At 42.3% G+C, this 24907-nt stretch overlaps 1 protein-coding gene across 2 annotated transcripts in view; it reads left to right on the forward strand.

Moving 5' to 3' along the window:
* LOC309720563 (EMILIN-1-A-like) overlaps positions 1-24143 on the forward strand; it is a 30830-nt gene extending 6687 nt beyond the window's left edge. Inside the window, exons 2-14 of one of the 2 annotated variants that reach the window (XM_082557594.1) lie at positions 9098-9223; positions 9315-9562; positions 10474-10709; positions 10838-11011; positions 11101-12105; positions 15750-16083; positions 17065-17289; positions 17374-17619; positions 18735-18926; positions 20654-20770; positions 21413-21430; positions 21570-21704; positions 22077-24143. In XM_082557594.1, the coding sequence (XP_082413720.1) occupies positions 9098-9223; positions 9315-9562; positions 10474-10709; positions 10838-11011; positions 11101-12105; positions 15750-16083; positions 17065-17289; positions 17374-17619; positions 18735-18926; positions 20654-20770; positions 21413-21430; positions 21570-21704; positions 22077-22399 (3379 nt within the window). In that variant the 3' untranslated portion in view covers positions 22400-24143. The other variant, XM_082557595.1, reaches the window with a different exon arrangement.
* The last annotated feature ends 764 nt before the right edge of the window (positions 24144-24907 follow it).

Consider the following 24907-nt stretch of genomic DNA (forward strand, 5'->3'; position numbering starts at 1 on the left):
TATCCAGCCCTGACAGGAATGTTTCAGCTGCACTCTAATTTATATGTGCACTAAGCCATAATCCGTCCTTATCCTTGGTAGTTTAGCTCTTCGTGGTAATTAACAGCAACTAACCACACTTCCATAACCCCACTTTTGCACTGTATTAAATCCTTCTACTAGTTTTGAAAAGAGTGCTATGATTTAAAGACATATGTACACCCTTTAACCAAAATAGGTCATTAAAAAGTCATTTATAAACTAACAGAGCCAAACTGTTGCACTGATAATCCATTAAATCGATGGGTGGATCGATCCAAATATCGAAAGTATCGAACCCAACGCAGGTATTGATATCGATGCTAGCGTGATAGGATCAATGCTTTGTTTCTATGCATGTAAATCGCCGAATTGTGTTAAAAAAAAAATTTTTAAGAGGAAGAAATATACCTCAAACATGCACTGTGAAAAATAAAAGTGTTGACTGATAGTGTTGAGTGTCACATTCTTGGCTTTTTTAAATTTTATTTATTTATTTAAAAGCCTACCAGCACATTTAACAACAGAAGGTGACCCAGTGCTTTAAAGACGGGCATATTTACCTGCCAGCTTTAAAATAAAACCCTGTTTCAAAATACACAAAAAGCTGAAAAGTTTGTTTTATTGTATTAACTCATTGTGATCATTAAAGTCAGTTCAGAATTTACAAGTTGATTACAATTAATCTTAGATCGATGCTTTTAAAACTTGAAATTATCGGTATTGGCAGTACTGGGCCTGTATTTATTTGGTATCAGATCAGATGAGATTAACCAGAAGTGCTAAAACCCACAACTACCACTTCTTCCTCATACTGCGGGGATTTACCTTCTGCTGACTCGCCTAACAGTTGGAGCAAATATGTCTGGATCACCTTAGATTCACGATGAACCAATCAGAGCCACAGTTTGGCCATTAATATTGTGAGCATGTGTTTATCACACCGAGTCTCATCTGAATTTCTAATTACTGTAACTGAAGTCTTAATGGAGATCTTACTGGGGATCGTTGAGATGAACCATGGTATTGATTGATGATTGGCTGCTGTATTTATTTCAACCAAGCAGTCTGATTTACAGCCCCTGATTTCTCACATAGTAAATGGACATATGCTATAATGATTTATGATTACCTTCAACATGGCAATGATGTAATTGGTTTGCTTGTTATCCAGATTATTCAAACGTCATGCATGGATTAGTAAAAGTGGTCATTTTTTGTAATATCTTCATAAATAAATGTCACATTGAAATAAGAAAAAACAGGGACATCATCTTGATGTTCTTAAAATAATAATATCTGGATCCAAGAAATCAGCTCATGTGTGGCGTGGAGGGGATTTTCAGCCTTGGCAGAGGCAGCATACTGCTGTTGTTGATTAACACATGTGACTGCACGTTTAAATTGATCACACACAATCATTTGTGATCACACAGAGCCTGTCAGAAGCGTACATCCAGCTGCAACCACTCATCTTGACCATTGTCATAGGCAGTAACCAAGTTCCCTTTTAGGGCATGTATTCTGGCAAGTTTTTCCATGGCAGGACAAATATGAGTTTCCAGAGGAAATCTGCACATTCACATTGAAAAACTAGGGACTCCTCTGTAAACTTTCCCCACACTTTCTCATTCTGTGTCATCCTCTGGGACAATGAAGACTGAGGTCTTTCACAAGTTTAAAGAAAAACTCCCTGGGCTAAAGCTAAAATAAGGCAAAGGTCCAGCTGTAAAGCCTTTAACATTTGCACAAATTGCAACACACAGACACACGTGCACACATTCAGCCCCCTCCTTTTGGCAGCAACAGCTCTGATGTCATCAGCAAAAAACTGGAAAAACGGAGCGAAAAAACACCCGAATTACTCATTTCCGTAGAATGTGACATCATTCTGTGTGTGTGTGTGTGTGTGTGTGTGTGTGTGTGTGTGTGTGTGTGTGTGTGTATCCAATTCACCCCTGCAACGGTGAATTGGATAAAGTGATTAAGAAAATGGATGGATGGATGGATGGATGGATGGATGGATGAATGTATTTATGTATGTATGAATGTATTTATGTATGTATGGATGGATGGATGGATGGATGGATGGATGGATGGATGAATGTATTTATGTATGTATGTATGGGTGGATGGATGGATTGATGGAGGGAAGGATGGATGGATGGATGAATGTATTTATGTATGTATGTATGGATGGATGGATGGATGGATGGATGGATGGATGGAGGGAAGGATGGATGGATGGATGGATGGATGGATGGATGGATGGATGGAGGGAAGGATGGATGGATGGAGGGAAGGATGGATGGATGGATGGATGGATGAATGTATTTATGTATGTATGGATGGATGGATGGATGGATGGATGGAGGGAAGGATGGATGGATGGATGAATGTATTTATATATGTATGGATGGATGGATGGATGGATGGATGGAGGGAAGGATGGATGGATGGATGGATGGATGAATGTATTTATGTATGTATGTATGGATGGATGGATGGAGGGAAGGATGGATGGATGGATGGAGGGAAGGATGGATGGATGGATGGATGGATGGAGGGATGGATGGATGGATGGATGGATGGAGGGAAGGATGGATGGATGGATGGATGAATGTATGTATGTATGTATGGATGGATGGATGGATGGAGGGAAGGATGGATGGATGGATGGATGGATGGATGGATGGATGGATGAATGTATGTATGTATGTATGTATGGATGGATGGATGGATGGATGGATGGAGGGAAGGATGGATGGATGGATGAATGTATTTATGTATGTATGTATGGATGGATGGATGGATGGATGGATGGAGGGAAGGATGGATGGATGGATGAATGTATGTATGTATGGATGGATGGATGGATGGATGGATGGATGGAGGGAAGGAGGGAAGGATGGATGGATGGAGGGAAGGATGGATGGATGGAGGGATGGATGGATGGATGGAGGGAAGGATGGATGGATGGATGGATGAATGTATGTATGTATGGATGGATGGATGGATGGATGGATGGAGGGAAGGATGGATGGATGGATGGATGGATGAATGTATGTATGTATGTATGTATGGATGGATGGATGGATGGAGGGAAGGATGGATGGAGGGAAGGATGTATGGATGGATGGATGGATGGAGCTATTAACTGATCAGAGGAATGGATGTGAGGCTCATGTTTCCTGCTTATCTTATATTTTTCTTATATTTATTCATTTTCAATGTAACCATAAATCAGCCAAGTCAGGCCCGTTGTGCTTTTAGAAGATGTTGTTTCTGTTTTAAGAGAAACTCTGTCAGGGGCAGCGTTTTCCCTTATCAGCCTCCACTTAACTCTGTCCTGCTTTCAGCCTGCTGTAGGTCAAAGGTCACTTGCTGTTTTAATTCTGATCATTGCTGATAGTATAAACTCACTGTCAGGAGTCATGCTCACACTGACTGAAAACATGTCAGCAGCCCCGCTTTAACTTTAGGTCACTGTTACTGTGACGCTCTCTGATTGGCTGTCAGTTGGTGAAAGGAGCCTTTGTCTCTTCTTTGGCTTTACGTCTTCTTGTAAAGATGAGAATATTCTGTGCAGTGAGAAATCTGAAGCTTTATTCATCTGTGCAATATTTAAATACAGTTGGATCTCTGAGTCGACTGTAGACATGCAGGAAATATTTAGTTTGGGTTGGGTTTGTGTGCTGGCGTCACTCATGCCTTTAACATTACATGTTGTTTTATTGTGGGTGGGGGGTTAACAGTTTGTCTGGTGTTTTTGTCTGTATGTACAATGTTTTTTTTAATTTCAACTTGAAAATGTCCAAACAAGGGAAGCTGTGTTTTATCATTCCCCAAGTGACTCGAATTCCCTTTCGTCCGATTTAAGATTGATATATGAGTATGTTTGCAACTCAAACTTTCAGTAAAACGCATTCATACAGACTTCTGCTGTGTAACATTTATTTAAATGCCCTCTGTGAACTTATATCTGCTGATAGAATCTCACTGCAATAATATTCACCATCAGGATCTTGTTATTGTAAACCACAATGTTAAACAGTGTCTCAGATTTGACATTTAAGAAGATGACTGTCTTTCTTACTGATGTGGTTTATTTATTCTCGCCAGAATTCTTTAACAGTGAATCAGATAGACATGCACCATCTGTTGTGTTCCCATACACTAATTAATAATGTTGTACAAATACAGAAGTGTAAATAAGAAAATAAACACATATTTTTAGAATTACATAACAGCCCATTTTTGCTGGCCAGGGTTCAGAGAGCTTCCACGTTTTTTTGTTTTAGCAATATGTTCATCTACCGAGGACTTGTCTGTAAGTTTGGTGCTTTTGTGTGTTGAGACTGGTTCTTAAGGAAAGTTTGACATAGCCAAACTTGGCTGGCTCAACAAATCCTAAAACGGCACTCAGATAACCACCATCTGTGAGAGCGCTATCTGTTAACTCTCCACCTCTGTGCACGCTCACATACAACATGAATCAACCGGATGCCGTCGACTTCAATCAGCGCTCCGCTTTCTAGCATAAGAAAGGCATTAGCCTGCATACATTGAAACTTTCAAAGCTTCACATTGTTGTCACACAGGTCTGATACTGTCTCACATCCTGCTCAATAAGACGTGAAGATAACTAACTTTTTGTCACCTAATCAGTGCTTAAAATCTTATCTTCTATAGCTGCAATTCCAGGAATGAAGACTTCAAGACTTAGCATCAGATTAAGGTCAAGCATGAATATGCATTTATACACAATCACCAACTGAAGACACGTAAATTCATTGGGCAGAGCGACACAGTTTGCACTGCTGTAACATAATAGCTGAGCTGATATGACTTAGCTTCCCCTCAGCAGGTTTCTGCAAAAGTCCTTTATATTTAGTTTCTTTAGCAATTCCTTTCCTGCCTTTCCTGACACCTTTCAAAGTTTTTCTTTGGGCACTGGCTGCCTTTTCGCTCATTTACAGTCCCGTCCTTGTACGTTACCGTTTTCAGTGAACTTTTTGTTTTGTTTGTTTGTTAGTTAAGCCACTTAAAAATGGGGCTTCTAACTCAAGTGATGAACTGAAAACAAACAGCTAGCAGCCTGTCACAGCCTGTTTCTTTAGTTGTCTATGAAAAATTCCAAAGGTAACAAAATTTCACAGCACAAAATAGTTTTTTTCCTCACCAACACCTGGCATATTTCAATATGGTGTGCAGTTTGGCCTCAAAAGACAAAATAGGAAACTGGACAGGTGGCAGGCCTAAAGTGGAGGTGGTATTGGAGATCTGGTTAAAATGAATGAATCTCTTTGTACTCCCAAAGGTTGATTCTGTTCATCTGGACGTAGCGTTTTCAGTGGGAGAAGCATCTCATTTGAATAATTTGTTGGATGAAGTTGAAGTTGAACACCTTCAACTTCATTGTTTGAAAATTTGGAGGTCTTTGCAATATTATTCCACGAAGGAGAGATAAGTTGAAGGAACTAGATAGGATTTATTGAAATGGATTGATATGTTTAACCTGTAATGTGAGATAGCGTCAGAGAAAAATGCCTGATTTTACCTACACTCAGCTCCAGGATAGCTTTTTAGCTCAGAAATGGGATGGAGATGGAAATACAGACTTCCACACCGGTGCTTAGTAAGAACAATACAGTGGAAAGTCTTGCTGCGATGACACTGTCACCATCTGTGTCCAAATCTCAAGGCAAGAATAACAAAGAAGCCCGGAACCACATTGTGGGGCTTTTCAACAACTGTCATCAAAAGAGAAATCAAAGCAAAACCAAAACTGTGCAAGTTTGGGTCCGTAGCAAAACCACAAAGCTGCAAGTATGTGCAAGTGAGCAATCCAAAAACAGCAGCACAAAGGAGGTGCTCAAAGAGGCGACCTCGAAGGATCTGTTTAGCTTTCTGCTCTCGCGGGTGGAGTCATTCGGCTCTTTCATTGCACCTCGTATGGTGAAGGTGGAGGTCATTTCTTTCTCGTAGTTACACTGAATGAATGATAGAATATTTAAATTACACATTAAACTGATCAGAATGTATTCTGTTTATCCCTCTTTACATTTGGATATCTCATTATGATTATGACTACATCTCAGTTCACTGACATACAGACCTGCTTGCTTTGCATTTAAAGCACTTTGCGTTACTTTTTATATATTTGGTGTATATTGAGCCCCCTCCTTATGTCCTCCAAATATTTCAACGAATGCAACCTCAGCAGTGAAACAGCATGATTATGGTTCATGAGATGATTGTTTCTGCTCATCGTTCTGGATTCCAGAGACAACAATTCAACCTAATTACACGCAAACACACAACACAGCGAGTCTTTCTGCTGCTGATCCGACATGAACGAGACGGATGGAAACTCATCGCCATCACACGCTAATGACATCAGCACCACGCGCTTAACTTGTCATGAGATTTTACCCACAATGCCATGTGAACAATGAGCGTGTCACTGGATTCGATGACTGAAGCTGTCAGATGCCGGGCAGGATGTTTGACTTATAACCCGCATGGGAACAGAAACAGACAGAAAGCGATCCGGCGTGTTTATATTCTTCAGAGGGTCTGCAGGTGTTTGAGCGGCAGCACTCACATTTTCATTTGATGGTTTTTCAGCTTCGCTTCACATGTTTTCAATCAGCCGAGATGGCCAAGAATGCAGACCGCAGAGTCAACCGTAGCCTTCAAAATAAATGGATCTATGGGAGAAAGCTGTATTTTCAAAATAAAAGTCCTTAAACGGTGGGAAGTCAGCCGTGCTGGAAAAAAACGAGACGCTTCACAGGTTACTCAGTGTGCAGGTTTAAAGATAGTTTGTTTTAGAATAGTCTGCTACCGTGCTGCACCACAACCATCAAGAAACATCTGCACATGCTCAGTGCTGACCTCGCTCGACCTTAAACAGATGTTTGTGGTTAAGCCTCTATGCTGCAGCTGACCAAGTGAAAAAAAACTTTAAAAAAAGGTTCCTTCAGAAACATAAAAAGTAATCCACCCTCAGCGGTGCAATGAGAACATTAACATCAAAGTATAGTCGAATAAGGCAACGTAATATATCAAAAACTCCTCTGTAGCTCAAACAGTAAGAGGTCACAGGGTATATTTGAAGTATGAATGAAGTTACCACAGGAAAGTGATTGGAAAGTTTTCCTTTTATGGTTCATTATGTTTGCACTTTTTAAATGTTGTCCGTTTACATACGCCATCAGTGTGAAGTTAACAGTTTTTCAAGGTTTTTCTCTTTCACCCATTTGCTCCCATAGTCATGGTGGCGGAGCTGCCATGCATGTGGTTGGGCTAGATTGGGTTTAAACTGCCAACCCTGTGATTAGTGGGCAACCCACTCTGCCCCCTGAAACATGTCTCAGTTTTAAAGACACACTTGTAAAGACGTGAGGTTACAGAGACCTGCTTGATATAAACCAGTGTGTGTGTGTGTGTGTGTGTGTGTGTGTGTGTGTGTGTGTGTGTGTGTGTGTGTGTGTGAGTGGCAAGTGTACACAGCTTCAAGAGAAACTATTCTTTTATCATATGCTTGGATATAAAATATATGAAAATACTTTTATGCTTTTGGGGGAATGCACACAATTTAAACATCAAATATCATCACTTAATTTATCTGATCATCACCAGCATCTTATCCAACACTATCTGTAAGAAATATTGCAGAAATATATAGAAATATTATTAAGAGATATTTGAGTTTGTTAGCTGAAAGAATTTGGTCAAGAAAATATTCACCTATTACTCAAACTAACATTTTAAGTTGAACTTAAAGAAGCCAAAAACTGATTATCTGATCGTCACATTACTGTCGCGGTGGTTTTGGTTTCTGTTTGGATTCACAAACCCTCCAGCATGAAATTGTAGTTTTTAATTAATGTCTTCTAGACTTTGCGATTCCTGTTTTGTTTCATTATCATTCTAATAATTTTGAGCTTTAGTTCTCGTTGTGTTATTTGAGTTTCTGTGGCGTTTTGATTACCAGCTTCTGGTTTGTGTCTTCAGTCTTCCCTATCTGTTCCTCTCTCGTTGTCTTATCTTTCTGTGTCTTCGTCCTCCAGCGTTCTCTTGTCTCTGTTTTCATGTTTTATGTGAATCTTCTCATTTCCGTGTATAGTGTGTGACTTTTGGATCCCAGTTTAACTTTAAAGGTTAGTTATCGTCTGTTTCCTGTGTTGGTTTTACTTCCTTGCTCTGCCGGATTTTTCTGTGTTGAGCTGTGCCTCCGGTCTCCAGTCGCCGAATCAGCCCTCTGCTTTTACACAGTCCTTTCTTCTGCTCGTCAGCATATCTGCTGTTGTTGGTTTGGGGATTTTTGATGGTTTCAAATTTTGGACTTTGTTACTTTGTGTTCAGTCTGAATTAAAGGCTCACCTTTTGTTCTATGTCTGACTTGAGTTCTCTAAACTATGACATTTAGGAACGTTTCCCTTTATTTTATTTTATGATAACGGTATTTCAAGGGAGTGCATGTTATTTTTATGCTTTTGATGTTGCATCGCTCATGTTGGCTGTAAGATTTTGCTTCATTAACGGTTGCCCAAATCATGGGTAAATATTACGTGTAGTACCTCCTTTACAAAGCTCTATTAAGATTCTGCTTGTGGGTTTACTGTTAAACATAGCATTTATGTATGAAAGTGTAACACTGTGTTATGTGCTGTGAGGTCTTAAGGATGTCACAGCACTTCACTCTCAGAGTGCGAGCTTCGTTTTGGTTTCTAGAGTTTCCAGAAGTAAAACAGAGATCAGGCTCCTCTCCTGTGGGACCAGCTCCCAGTTTGGGTTCAGGAGACAGACATCTCTGCTTTAAGATCTTTTTGATAAAGCTTATAGTCGGGGCTGGATCGGGTGATACTGAACCCTCCCTTATCCTGCTATAGGCTCAGGCTGCTGAGGGACTTATCATGATTCACTGAGCTTTTCTCCATCTCTACTCATGTTACATCCACTACTGCATGTCACTGACTTTTGTCTTCTCACTCCTGAGTTTTGTATTCCGTCCTGATTGTTGGGATTGTCTCATTTTGTGATTCTACTGTTATATTTGTGTGTCTAACAGGAACTGGTGTGCGTTTGTGGTCACAAAGACGGTGAGTTGTGTGGTTGAGGATGGAGTTGAAACCTACGTGAAGCCTGATTATCATCCCTGCAGCTGGGGGAGTGGACAGTGCAGCCGGGTGGTGGTGTGAGTACACACTCTCACACACACTCACACACACACACACATAGTGTGTGAATCAGAGTCATCAGTTTGTGCTCGTCCTGGTTCTCTGCAGTTATCGGACCTACATGAGGCCGCGCTACAAAGTCGCCTACAAAATGGTGACAGAGATGGACTGGAAGTGTTGCCATGGTTACAGTGGAGCAGACTGCAACATTGGTCCAGTTGGTGGAGGAGGGACTCAGATATCCACCACCAGACCTCAGCCCGGACAGGGAGGGGGGACGACCAGTGGACAAGGTGGAGGAGGGCATAGTTATGGGGGAGGCAGTTCTGGATCTGGACAGTCTGGAGGAAACGCGGGTGAGTGGATTTTCATTTTGTTCTTTTATTCACATGAAGTTCGGCAGTTTAAAGAAAAGCTGTGGCTGGAGTGCATGAAGACAAAGACGCACATCCTCAGTCCATCTGCTGCACCATGAGATGGGACTGAATGTAGACACTTTAAAAACCAGCGGAGATTCCTTTTATGAGAATTCCCAGTGAGATTCTCCCTGTTCTTAGGATCTAACACGGCTTAACATTCGACACCAGACCCAGATGGACTCAATAAAAACCAGAGCTGAAGCAGGAACTCAATCGTGCACTGAATCGTTCTTTATTTTCTCTCTTTGCTGTCATCTCAGTAATCATCAGCAAGCTGCAGCAAACAGTAGCATCTGATATTAGTCGATCAAAACTAATCTGCAGCCTTTGCTCACTTCTTCTGGTGAGAGCCAGTTCACTTCGTAAATCAATCACTATTCAACCAAACGGCTAAAAGCTGCTCGCAAAAAGGAGAAAATGGAGCTCGGTTCTCAGTAACATAGTGCTGACCACATGTCTCCTTTGTTTTTCAAACAGGGGCACTAGCTTTGCCAGTGAAACACCATCATCTAATTAGTCAGTAAAAGACTTATGATATGATATCTTCATGCAGAAGCATCTTTTTCCAAGAGATGTGAGAAGTGTGAAAGCAACCAAAGCTTGCATTTGTGTAAAAGAAGCAGCTGGTTGTGTGTGACAGTGTTGACTGCTGTCAGGAAGCTACTGCTGGAAATTCTCAGCAGCTGTTTGTTTAATGTGTGAAATAAAAACTATGACTGAAAGTGTCTCTTGGTGCCGTGACAGGATTCTGTCTATTCTAAAGAATGATAAAAATGGAAATAAAAGAGAAACTCTTTTATTTTATTAAGAGTTTCTGTAACCGCTTCATTTCTTTCCTTAACGAGCAGACAACGAGAAGATGAGACAGCTGGAGGAGAAGATCCGCAGTCTTACAAAAAATCTCCAGGACCTTCAGTCCACCATGAGCACCATGAATGAGCGCTTACAGGAGGAGGGCGGCAGGAATGGACTTGGTGGAGGAAGCTCAGGAGGGAGAAACCCTGCGGATGCCGCTCAGCCCGAGATTAAAGAGACGATTCACAGCATTCAGACCAAACTGGACCAGCTGGACAACCGCACACAGGTGAGCTGGTTTTCAGCTTTACTGGGAGGTTATGTGGACTGAGTAAAGAAGCTAAAACAGGAAAAGATGTGTTATGCTGTTTGTGTTTGTGCTGGTGTTTTAATCAGAAACTGTTTCACCTTCAACAGGCTCACGATAAAACCCTGGTCAGCATCAACAACCACCTGGTGAACGGGAAAGGTAATGAGTTGGAGGGAGGTGTGTCTGGAGGATCGTTAAGTGAAGGACGGCTGAACTCACTGAAGGAGGAGATCCTGAGCGAGCTGGAGAGGAGAGTGTCGCTGTCCTGCTCCTCCTGCCAGGTATCAGACAACTTTAATAAGCCGATATTCCAAAATCTTTCTAGCCGGTGTTTTTCAGTAAGATTAAATTCACTGCTGGATGTTTTCAGGCCGGTGTGGAGGATCTGCGCAAACAGCAGCAGCAGGACCGTGAGAGGATTCGAGCTCTGGAGAAGCAGATGAACGCCATGGATGTCCAGTATCGGCAGAGCCTGGACGGGCTGCGGCGGGACGTAGTGCGTTCACAGGGATGTTGCGACATCATCATTGACCTCCAAGATCGCGTAACTGATGCTGAACGCAAGATCAGCACGGCCTCTGAGAACTTTGATATTCTGCAGAACCGCCTGGACAGGGAGCTCAGCGGACAAGGTGGCACCAGTAGCAGCGAAAACACTGGGTCCAGAGGACAAGGGTTACCTGTTGGTGGTGAAACTGGCGGGCATGGTAGGGATGCCATGATAACAGAGGAACGCCTGAACAACCGATTGAAGGATCTGGAGCGACGGGTCAACAGCACTATGCAGAAAACCGAAGAGAGCTGCTCATACTTGGAGAACGACGTGAAAGACTACTTCCACAGAGAACTGGACGAGCTGAGGTCCGTGTTTCTGGAGCGGTTTGATGACCAGGCCGACAGGATCGCAGACGTGGAGCTGGACGTGGAGCAGGTCAAGAACAGCATACGTGATCATGACAAGCGGCTGTCGAAACTAGAAAACACCACCTCCCAAATGAACTGGAGGCTGGAGAAGTGTGGCTGTGTAGCGTCTGAACAAGGAGGAGGAGGAGAAGGAAGAGGGAGAGGTGACGGGGGATATGGAGGTGGAAGTTGGGGAGCAGGAGGGGGTGGATCAACAGGAGAAGGAAAAGAGGGGGGTAACAGAGGGGATGGAGGTGGGACGTGGGGAGCCGGAGGAGGAGGAGGAGGAAGTACAGGGGGAGGAGGACGCTGGGGAGGTACCGGGGGAGGATTACCGGGAACGGGAGGAGAAAGAGACAATTCAACCAAGAAGTCTCTGGAGTGGAGAGTGGTGGCTAACGAGGATCAGATTCGACATTTCAACACTCAACTCAAAGACCTGTCGATGTCCGGAGACTCTCTGTATGACAAGGTGAGTCATACATCTGGCTCAGCACAACAAATAATTACAGGACAGATTAAGAATTCCTTGCATGTTCAAATAAATGTCCTCTGTATAAACACCTTAACATTATAGCGCATCGACTAGATTGGACTCCTGAGCCAAAGAAAATCATTTTTCACAATAACTCAAAGACTCTTGATGTGCAACTGAAAGTCTTATTATTCAAAATAATGTTATTTTAAAAGCTCCAAAAGGCACCAACAGCTCGAACAGGATTGAGAGGGTGGGTTTAGTGACCTCAATTAGCTGACATGAAGTTTAGCAGACAGCTAGCTTTCACGGTCACCTCTGTTAGCATTTCTGTGCTAGTTGAAGTGGTCCCACCCAAAATGCTGTATAACTTTAAACTTTAAAGGGGTTATTAATTAAAAAAAGACCCCACAGAGATGTTACGAAGAAGTAAGCTAGCTGTATAGACTGACACTATCCGGTCGTTAAGTGATGACGTGACGAATCCTACTTCCAGGCCTAAAGTAGTCTGCGTTTAATATGGCTTTTGTGTTGTTAACATGTTTAATGTGTTGTATTTCCTTCTATTTAATCTCAAAAAGCTCCTAAAACAGTCAGTGATCACTGTTGACCTCCCTCGGCTTTTATTACCGCTAATCATTTATTTAAGCTCAGTTTTTAAAACCTTAGGATGTAACTACAGCCCATCCCATGCAGCAGTATAGGAATGACTAAGATAAGATAAGATAAGATAAGATAAGATAAGATAACTCTTTATTGTCATTGCACAGTCATACATAGTACAGTAGTACAATGAAATTGGAAAAACTGTCCTACGTCGGCACTACATATAACACAACACGACACGATATGACACATCACAACGTAACAAACAACACAACACAGTATATTAACTTAGTATAAAAAAGAAGAATAAGTGTATGTGTATTGCACACTGTTATTATTGCACATTAATTATTATTGCACCTTGTTATAAATATAAATATTATTGTTATCGTTTTAAACATTGTTACCTCCCCCTAAAAAGTCCAGGGAGGTATCCAGTCAGGTCAGCTATTTACATTGATCAGGGCTATTGCCCTGTTGTAAAAGCTGTCCTTGAGTCTATTTGTTCGGGACCTCAGCAGCCTGAACCTCCTGCCAGACGGCAGCAGCTTAAACACCCCGTGTCCTGGGTGTGTGCAGTCCCGTAGGATGCTGCGTGCCCTCTTGAGACAGCGAGTGCTGTACAGGTCCTTCAGGGAGGGAAGAGGATGTCCAATGATTTTTTGGGCCATGTTGATGACCCTCTGGAGTGCCTTTCTGTGTGCTGTGGTGCAGCTGGAGAACCACACACCGATGCAATATGTCAGCACACTTTCAATGGAGCAGCGGTAGAAGACGGTCAGCAGCTCCTTCTTCAGGTCCATTTTTCTGAGGATTCTCAGAAAGTGGAGACGCTGTTGGGCCTTCTTTAAGACCGCAGAGGTGTTAGAGCTCCATTGGAGGTCTGTGTCTATGTGCACACCCAGAAACTTGAAACTGGAGACCCTTTCCACGCACTCCCCGTTGATGCTGACAGGCTGCAGCTCGGACTTCCTCCTTCTGAAGTCAACTACCAGTTCTTTTGTTTTGGTGGTATTGAGGTCCAGGTTGTTGTCTGCACACCAATCTGACAGCCTCTGAACTTCAGCTCTGTATGCAGTCTCATCTCCCCCTGAGATGAGCCCCACCACAGTGGTATCATCTGCAAACTTGATGACTGTGTTGTCTGGGTGGGAACTAACACAGTCATGTGTGTACAGAGTGTACAGTAGGGGACTCAGTACACAGCCTTGTGGAGAGCCGGTGTTGAGGCTGAGGGCTGAGGAAAGATGAGGCCCCACTCTAACTCTCTGTACACGGTCTGAGAGGAAGTCTCTGATCCAGCGGCAGGTGGTGGAAGGAAGTCCAATTTCCAGCAGTTTATCTATTAGTCTGTCCGGGAGTATCGTATTGAAAGCAGAGCTAAAGTCAACAAAGAGCAGCCTGGCGTAACGGCCCTGCACTTCCAGGTGAGAGATGGTGGTGTGGAGCGTTGTAGCAATGGCATCTTCAGTTGATCTGTTAGCTCTGTATGCAAACTGGAGCGGGTCGAGTGTGGGTGGCAGGCAGGACATGATGTGACGTCGGACCAGTTTCTCAAAGCACTTCATTATAACAGGTGTTAGAGCAACTGGTCGGTAGTCGTTGAGGCTGCTAATGTTAGTACGCTTTGGCAGTGGGACAATTGTGGCTGACTTTAGGCACGGCGGGATGCAGGACTGGGACAGTGAAGTGTTGAAGATCTTAGTGAAGACCCCAGCCAGCTGGTCTGCACACTCTTTTAGGACCTTTGCGGTTACCCCATCTGGTCCGGTGGCCTTCCTGGGGTTCACTGCCCTCAGTGTGCGCCTCACCTCATATTCCTGCACTATGAGGCTTGGGCTGCTGCTGTCCGATGTTTTTGCTGCTGCTGCCTCTGGTCCCTTCACCTCAAAGCGTGCGAAGAAGTGGTTCAGCTCCTCTGCAAGCTCCGCGTTACCCTCAGTCAACGTGGTATTGCCAGGTTTGTAGTTGGTTAAGTGCTGAACTCCCTGCCATACCTGTCGTGAGTTGTTGGTGGTGAAGTGGTCTTCGATCCTTCTCTTGTACGCTGCCTTGGCCTCTCTGATGCCTCTTTTCAACTGAGATCTGGCTGCACTGTACTGCATACCATCACCGGATCTAACCTCGTATTGTGGATGGATTATCTCAGTTGTTCTCCTGGCTGAAGTTTGGTCCTTTTACAGCATCCTGCCATGCGATTACATTTGTTCCTGACCACCGAGAACACTCACGTTAACTTTTATCGAGTGGAAAAAAAGTTAGCTTGTTTATATTATGCTAACATAGCTGTGTCGCTAGCGGTCACGTAGCACATCATTATATACCAGCTAGCCCAACTTCAGTAACCCTACAAACGTCACTGCTGTTTAGTTTCTGTCTTCATTTATGTTGGAAGTGATAACAGAGATGTACGTTTTAATTTGTTTCCAAAACCCCGCAGTCAGGACATGCTATATTGTATTTAGATAGAAGCTAGCGAGCTAACTCCCTGCTAACTTCTAACTCCGTTAAATGTCATAAATTCCGTTTTCATGGATGCCTGGATGTTAAACTCAATTGTTACACCTGGTAGAGCAGAACGCTGATCATTTTATTAAAGATAAAAGACTTTAGACAGTTTTTCAACTCTCATTAATGCCATAGTGATCGTTTGATATATGGACCTGCAGCGGAGTTTAGGCCCAGACACGGCTAGTGACGTCAGACTGAATGACCGGATTTATTAAACTGGGCTGTAGACATGTTTTTCTGCTGTAGAGTTGGGAATTTTAACATTGCCTCCAGTGGCCATTCTGAGGAACTGCAGTTTTTTGGCAGATTTTATTTTGTGGGTTTTTTTTATTCCTAAAAGTTGCTGCTTGGTTGGATGTTTTTTATCTTCACCTTTATCTGATTTCGCAAAGTTTGTAATATTAATCAACGCACTTAAATTAAAACTGTGATGTGTGGATTATAAACTGACTTTTGTGTCAAAGAAGCTCAGATTTTGTGACTATGCAGTCATCTCATTTGTTAATATTTAAATCAATAACCAGGTTTTGGACCTGACCGATGACGTCGGTAAAATCAAAGCCCTGACCGGTGATCACGGAGAACACTTTAACCGAATCGTGACAGTGGTGGAGATGCTGGGCGAGGACTGCGAGCTGTGCGGGAAGGTGGAGGAAGAGCTGCAGAAGATGAAGAATTATTCCCAGAATGCGCTATCCAATATTCAGAACCACATCAACAGAATCCAGAACAGACTGGATTCAGAGGGAGACAGCTGCTTCCAGATGTGCTCAGTCCTGCAGAGTGAAGTCAGTGTTCTGAAGGATGATGTCAGGAGGTGCACCAACCAATGCAAGAGCAACCCGGACATGACCACAGGTCAGATCTGTTTTTTGTTTTTTTTAACTTAACCTCATCTCCTGGTAGAACTGGTAGGGATGTAATACTGGGGCAGGAAAGGGTCAGAGTTCAGAGTCTGGACCGCTGTAGGGACAAAATTGCCTCTCTTTCTCTGTGTCCTAAATCCTGGACACAGATGGGAGCCACTCGAACACAGAATGTAAAATATGTGAGGGATCTTGGAGAATCCTGTGGGCAGTTTTAATTGTCTGTTTTTCACACAGGGCAGACAGAGCTCTAACAGGATGTCCATGAACAGCTTGTATTGGTCTATTATGTCTGCTCAAAGTTTCTTCTGATGTAATACTCAGGGATTTGCTGGGTGGAATGGGGCATTTTCCTCACTACATTTCTGTCCCTGTGTTAAATTATTTCTATCCCTGGTGGAGATATAAAAATATAAACTGTGATTTTTAGCACTGCATCTTGAAACTGTCTACAGCACAGTCATATCCAAAATTGATTTCCACCCCGTATTCATAATCCTGTGACCGCAGAGATGAGTCTGCAGAAGGAATATTCTGGAGTCTTTTCAGTATGTGGCCAAGCACTGCTGTTTCAGTGTGAAAACTACAGCTAAGTAAAAGATGAATTAAGAGGATTCAGCTATGTCGAATCATCTGCATTTGAATAATCTACAAAGATGAAATGCGTCTTCTTATTTCAACGTGTTGAACTGCAGTTATGCATCAGGGTGTCCTGCATTAGAAGCCTCTTTTATTTGCGTCTGAAGACATGTTATTTGCATGGTTCGCTCTGATGGTGGAGCTGCTGTGATGAGCTGATAGTGAGCTCCTGAGTGCTACCTGACCAAAATACAGTCATTTCTGATACTGATTTTTTCAAGCATCAACATATTTTAAGGGGAAAAAAATCCTGTAAAGCAAAGTTTAATTAAATAGATATTTTTGTTTTTACCACTTGAACACATAATTCATAGGCAAATTCAATCCCCAATAGGTGTTGATCATGCTAGACCTGGTGGCACAGATGACAACAGTGGACCGCTGGATCCTGCGAAGCCTTTAGATGGCCATAGCGTGAATGAAGGCATCAACAATAACCACCTGAAAACGCTGCAGGGCGAACTGTCCAATGTCATCCTCACCTTCAGCTCCATCAACGACACCCTGAAGGGTCTGGAGCACACGGTGCAGAAACACGACAGCGTCATCACGGACCTCGGTGAGCCGAGCTCAGGAACAAACATAGCTTTGCATTAAATGCCTCCAGCTAGTGTTCACTCTGTCACCCTCTAAATCCTGACAGGAAATACTAAGGATAAGATCATCTCTGAGATAGACAAAGTCCAGCAGGAGCTGACAGAGCACATCGAAGACAACCGGAATCGTCTGGATAAGATGGACAGGGACATTCGGCGATTTGAGAGTACAGTGCTTGAGATGGGAGACTGTAAGAGGTCTGGAGACGGGCTTGAGAAGAGGCTGTCGAAGCTGGAGGGAGTTTGCGGACGACTGGATGGGGTCTCTGACTCCATCCTCAAAATCAAGGAAGGTATGGTTCATTTTGATGGTCGTGTCTATAATAATGGATTGCATTTATATAGCGCTTTTCGAGACCCTCAAAGCACTTTACACTTCCACTATTCATTCAAGCTACAGTTGTAGCCACAGCTGCCCTGGGGCAGACTGACGCCATCTCTGGTCATCACCAGTAGGCGGTGAAGTGTCTTGCCCAAGGACACAACGACCAAGACTGGCAACCTTCCGATTACAAGACAAACTGCCAACTCTTGAGCCACGATCGCCCCAATGTTTACTACTATGTTTACTCTTCCTTTAAAAAGCCTATCATGTGTTTTCATCTTGGACATGCAAATTTGTATTTGAGCTGGTAACAAACACAACATGTGTGCCGGTGTCTCCGTGCCTCACTGAGGTTCAGATGATTCAACATGGAGAACATATTGAAATCGGGTATAAAAAGAAATCAATCAAGGAAAAATAAAAACAGTTTCATCGTTCATGAGAAATTGTTTTTCCATGTAGACTTGCATTGTGAATAAGCAGGACAATAATTCAGGAAGAGGAGATTATGTTGGGTTTTTTCTAACCCGTGCATCTGTTAGAAAGGATGTTTACTCCATCTTTCCCTGGTATAGATACTACTCTGAGTTGCAGGTCAGCTAGAATGTTTACCTGTCTGCTAGTTATCACTTCCACTAATTAAAGTAACTACTTTTTGCTAAACATAATAAACCAGATGGATGTAACAGTAGTTCATCTTTGTGTACACTCTATGTACTTACATGTTGCAGGATATATTTACAACACCGGGCTGGCACCGTGTCCTTACTGGGACACTACAGTGCCCAATATGTGCAAATCAAAACTCCAATCGTGCTGCGGACCGACAGCTGATGCAGCTGTGCTCCAGCTGTGTTGCTGTGGTCAGAAAGTGAGTTCTTCAGCTGGAATTCAGAGAAAGTGAGCTTCTCATTTCTCTAGAAACATCTTTCACTGTGTTTTTTCTGTCCTGACGTCTTCAACTGGATGACGTGAGGAAAAAGTTGAGGGTACTGCCGCGTACCAAGTGTGTCATGTTACACGAGAAAGACGAACATATGTTCCTCGTGCTGATTTTGATGTTTTGATGTTTTCCGTGTTTAGGACTGAACAAACACGTTTCGAGTTTGTGGACGTGTGTTTCTGGTCTGAATGACACCGTTATCCGTCATGGAGGTCTGCTGGACTTTATCCAGAACGGCCAGGACGACATCCACAGCAGAGTGAAGAACCTGAACTCGAGCTTGAACCAGGTCTCCCGAGACCTGCAGGGTTTGTCAGAGCATGACCTGACGGGTGAGCTGCTCCTTCCTCTGATTCTGTTTGGGGGGTTTTCAGCTACAGTGTGATTTCTCAGCACAGCTCCCCTCTGATCTGAATAACATGAAAAGAGGGTTGCAGGGTTTTTATTGGCTTGATGTACTGACTTTGTCTTGGGGACCACCAATCATTACAACAGTGCTCTCAGACAGACTTAGATCTCTTAGATTAGATATTTATTAACATCCTGATGTGCTGAAATCCTCACAAGGATATCTAATATAGATAGACTGATGAAAGGTGAAGCTTCTCCGTGTTTACTACAGTTTACCACACGTGAAAGTAAATGTACAGGATGAGCTGCTCAGTTATGTTATTAATATGAAGCGCAAAGATATTTATCAGAGACGTTTGATGAAGTTCCTGAAGTACAGTAAACGTTTTCAGTAACTTTCTGCCCTCTGCAGGACGAATCAAGCAGTACTCAGAATAAACTGGAGGGTTTCACAATAATGATTCAGAAAAAAACACAACGCACGTAAGAAAAAAACTGTGAGAAAGTATGTTCATGGTGTTTTGTTTTCTAGGCCCGGCACTGCTCAGCAGAGGTTTGAATGCTCTTTTGATTTACTCACTAACTGCAAAGCTAAAAGGGAGTTTGTGATGTCATCAGATCCAGAGGAAACTCCAGAGTTTGTCAGATGTACATGTTGTTTGTTGTTCTCTGTTTCCACTTGGAATATGCGCCTGGATTGTGAAAACTAATAATAATAGTAATAATAAGAATAATAGTATCCACAGCTCCACGTATGAAAAAATAAAAACTTAAATGTGGCATCTTTTCCTTCAAAGGTCACCTCTTTCTGCACCTCTGGACCGCTTCCTGCTCAGCTTCTATTTTTAAATTTTCCTCCTGAAGGCTCATTTTGACCTCATTCCTAGTGCAATTTCACATTGAACGTATTTAGAGAGCATACTTGTAATCTTTATATTAACAAGAAGATCCACCAGGACTGTGCTCTTGTTTTGTTGGCTTCTTTCTTCACATTCGTGGACTTGTGCAGCATGAATTTATCCCCCAGAGTGAAACCTCCAAAGAAGAGTTCATCTGTAATGTTGTGAATTGACTTTGTGTAGCGCGCAAGAAGGCAGAAGGTAAAGTGACTTTTGCCCACCACCTACCCTATTTGCCTATGGCTTCATCCTCTTTTCCCCAAATAAAATTCAGGTTGAAGGGTTGCTGTGAAATCTAAAAATAGCAGTCATGTTGGAGGCGGTGCACGGCTGCTCAAGGAGAGGACCTTGAAGGAAAGATTGCTAGGTTGGAAGAGGCTGCGAGGTTTTTATTTTTACTTTTATAGACAGAGCAGTAGAACTTTATTATTGCACTTTGCAACTTGTAACATTTGTTTTATTTCACTGTCGATCTGTTTGATGATGCATCAGCAGCCAACAAACAACAGCTTGAACTAAACCTGCAGATTTTGTCTTCAGTGTGTCGTCTGTTGTTCCGTGTCATTAAATATTAATGCCAAGTGAGCTGTAAAAAACTGTTTTGAAACTAAACCCTTCAGCTTCCCTTTCTCCAGTGAACTTAATGAACAGTAACGAATGATTGCGCTTGAATTACTGGGTGAATATAACGAAGCTTTCTAACATTTTAAAGTCTGTTGGCTTCATATCCAGTCAAGTCCAGTAGAAGTCTATGATCTCAGGATGACTAAAATGTTACAACAAAGCTGAAGGTTTGTGTCATTGCACAGGCCCACCAGGCCCACCTGGACCTCAAGGACACCCAGGAGAACGAGGCTTCAATGGGCTGCCTGGCCTCCCAGGGCCCCCTGGATTTCCAGGACTACAAGGAGAAATTGGCCCACCTGGTGAGATGGATATTTTACATTTATAGAGTGTGTGATATACAGGAAGACTAAAAGTCGTGAGTAAAGCTATTACTAAGCCAGCTAACATACCTAAAATCATATTTTTTTCACTACTTCCTGTTTGTTTTTTCACATTAAAAGTACAGGCTAAACGCTCACTACACTCAAAAACAATGATTTTCACCCTTAGTAAACAGTAAGCAATAATTTTGAGCAAAAAGCAACTGAAATATATAAAATAATAAAATTTTCAAATCAAATGTTTATTTATAAAAACAAATTATCATGAGGAAAAATGGGTTTGGTATAAACTGAATGGGCACCAATCAAGTAAATTTAAATTTACCATCAAGTACTTATGTTTCAAAATTGCACGGACAATTTGCTTGTGATAAAATTAGTTAAAGTCAGCATTTTGGACGTAACATTTGTTTTACTGTAACCTGAAAATTCTTGAGGAAGTCAGAGGCATCATTGGAGGCTGATGAATGTTCATCTTCAGCAAAGCAAACAGCCGACATGTTTCTGTTGTTTGCTTTCTCACTTCTATTTGAAGTTAAACACACTGTTAACTGGTTGCTTTGGGTTTTATTGTTGCACCTTTTTATTATTCCACTAAACATGTCCTCTGGTTTCTTGCAGGTCCCAAAGGGGAAACAGGTACGTCTTTAATTAAGAGAAAAACCGGCTGAAGTAGAAGAACAGTTGTGTGCAGTATTTTCACTGTGATCTGGCTTTTGTTTGTTTCTCTCTGCAGAGCGGTGTGTGTGTTTCTCACTGTGTCTTTGTATCTTCTCAGGCCTTCCTGGCGCTGATGCTCAAATCCCCAAATTGTCGTTCTCTGCTGCTTTAACTGCCCCCATGGACAGAGCAGGAACCATCGTCTTTGACAAGGTCTTTGTCAACGAAGGAAATTTCTACAACCCGAGAACAGGTGAGCACGAACAGAGGCTTGCATCTGCAGGTTGTCCACTAGTCACAGGGTTAAGAGTTCGGACTCTAATCTTCTCCTGGCATTGTGTTGATGTCGATAATTAACCTATAAATTATTTTGATGTTATTTTATGTCCATATTTACTTCCTGTTTGTAATAACTGAAGTAAAGTGATATATTTAAAGGTCAAAAATTAGGATGTTGTTTGATGATCACTGAACTCCAGTTTAGAAACAGTTTCCTAGTTTTGATCAGAACTGAAGCCATCTGCAGCTTAATGAATGTAAAAAAACAACCTGTTACATATTAAACTAATGCATACATTTCCTGGTTGATCTCTGCTTTAATATACTGTGAACCGGTTCCCTGCAGGTATCTTCACTGCACCTGTAGATGGAAATTACTACTTCAGCGCCGTCCTGACAGGTCACAGGAACGAAAAGATCGAGGCAGTCCTGTCAAAGTCGAACTACGGCATGGCCCGCGTGGACTCTGGAGGCTATCAGCCTGAGGGCCTGGAGAACAACCCCGTGGCCGAGGCTAAAGTTAACCCGGGCTCTCTGGCCGTCTTCAGCATCATTCTGCCTCTGCAGACTCAGGACACGGTGTGCATCGACCTGGTGATGGGCAAACTGGCTCACTCTGTGGAGCCGCTCACCATCTTCAACGGCATGCTGCTGTATGAAGACAAGTGAGCATTTATATCGATTTTTTGTGAACAAAAAGGCCTGAGGACCTGAACAGCGCTGTTTAAGATTCATGACAAACCCACAGGAGACGGGTCCATAAAGTATGATGTCACTTCCTAATTTGGGAGTGATCGAGAACTGATGACAGAGTATTTTTCGATGAAGCTTCCTGGTTGATTTCAGCATCAGTATAACGTGTTTTTAACAGATCACACAGACTGCACAGAAAACTTTTTCTTCAGAGGAGGCTTTACGTCACCTCTCATGTGGATGCCAGAGTGGATTTACTATAAACCCAGTCAGCTGATCTGATGTAGTCACATGGTCTGACCTCAGAGCAGCGCTGTGAGAACTGACGTCCCTGTAAACCAGGATAAGCTGATGCCTGCCAGACCTGCTTCCTCCTACTAGAAAGCCTCTGGAAACACACCGACGCATGTGGTGAAGAGTTCCAGATTTAACCGTGTAACGTGCTGTTAGTGCCCTCTATAGGCCGCAGAGCTCATTACAGCAATAATGTGAACAAGCATTCTGATGATTTATAGATGATTGGCTGCCACATAAAGTTTTTACTGAGGGCGGTGCTACAGAAAGTTTGTGAAGTCACAAAAATGCTATTAAAGATATCAGTTAACGATCATTAGAGCGGTAGATGTTGAGATAAAGTGGATGTTTATCAAATGTAAGCCCCCTTCTGGGCAAATGAGCATGACTTTAAATGTTAATGCACTGTTACTCGTACCCACCACTCAGTCCACTCCCCCTGTGAAGCGCTTCCTGCCACAACCGCTCCGTCTTGTCCAGATGTTGCTCTGCAGGCATTAGATGCTGACAGATGTAATCAGGTGGTGGGTCAGGTTTTCCACGAGGATGATGTTTAGTGCTGAATAGTGATTTATGAGCCTTCACTCCTGCCCCCTGATGGAGGTTTCCGTCGTCTTTTCTGTTGAGCAGATGTGCTGTTGATTCTTTTTCTTGATCTTCATCATTTTTAAGTGGAAATTGAAAAATGTCATCCCCCAGAAAATGAAAGGATACGTGCTGTTACCTTAAGAGGGGCGAAAACAGAAAGTGGAAAACGGAAATTTTTCTAGCACGCTCTTTGAAATATATTTTTCATTGCTGCAACCAGGTAGATTTAGTGCTTAAAAGGAACAAAACAAAGACTGAAAATAAGCCTCTTAACATGCAAAATTCTTAATTACAGAGAAACAAACTGCTCAGACTTTTCCGTACAGCTGTGCCTGTGACTGGTGAATCTTTGGATATCTGTTATTACTGATGGTGGGATATATCCCATCGCCACCCCAATGCCCTACCCTCACAGGTCAGTGGTCGTCATGGCAACATGAGACGTTGTGACTTTACATACGATGAAAGAAAACCAAAGAAAGCTTTTTTGCTCTGATGCTTTCTAACAGCAGAATGTTTATCTATTTTCAATCTGTGTGGATTTTCTTTTTAAACTGAGATGAGTTCACATTGTGAATGTTTTTATATTAAACAGCACTTTTTCTTGTTTTTATTGTCATTTTTATGTTCTAACAAATATTTATCACAGAATTTCACATTTATGGACAAACGTTAAAGGATGGAAATACTCCGTATTTTCTTACTGTCAAGAAATACCATAAAAGCACAGTGGTGGAAGAAATATTTTGATCCTTTACTAAGTAATAATACCACATTGTACTGTACTTAAGTAAAGAGAGTAACACCACTTGTAAAAATAAAGAATTACTATTAACGAGTCCTGCAGTCTAAATGTTATTTCAGTAAACAGCATTAACTGTCAGCAGACAGATATTGTTTGCTTTAAAACCCAGAAACCAAGCAAACTCTTACAGATGCACGATCTGTTTTTTCTTCGACACACAGAAGGAAATAAATTCATTCGGCATTTTATTACGAGTATAATCCACATTTGGTTCTGTACTTTGTATTTGTGGCAGTGAAAGAACCAGACATTTATTACAGATCATTGTTTACATTAGGATAACATATTTTTTGGTCTCTTGCTCTTATCGTTTGCTTATGCAGACATGGCTGATATATAGAAGAATGCTATGAGGAGTGTATATATAATAAGCTTGTTTATGTTACCTTCGGTTGAACAGTTGTTTAGTGAGCAATGCTTAATTTCTGATAAAGCTTTTAAGATGACTAAAACATAAATGGGCAGATGCACTGGTAAAACATGCCCATCCAGGAAGACTGTAGAGCAGGGGTCTCAAACTCGCAGCCCGGGGGCCACTTGTAGCCCATGTCACCCCTACTTGCGGCCCGTATTTTGACCTGAAGAAATTTAATTTGGCCGTCGAAGTTACTTTTTTTGTGAGGGAGAATTTGTTTGTTGTTGAGTGCAATGTTAAAATAAGTTCTTTAAAAAGCAAAAAATGATGTAATATGATGGCAACATGATCAGAGAGCACAAACATGTTGAGGGACTGGCTGTGTTAGTTCAGTGAGAGTCAAAAACTAATGTGTACGCTTATGTCTGCATTTTAATTTTGT

The sequence above is a fragment of the Aulonocara stuartgranti genome (genome assembly GCF_965226115.1).
Source record: "Aulonocara stuartgranti genome assembly, chromosome: 1".
In the NCBI taxonomy this organism is placed as follows: Eukaryota; Metazoa; Chordata; class Actinopteri; order Cichliformes; family Cichlidae; genus Aulonocara; species Aulonocara stuartgranti.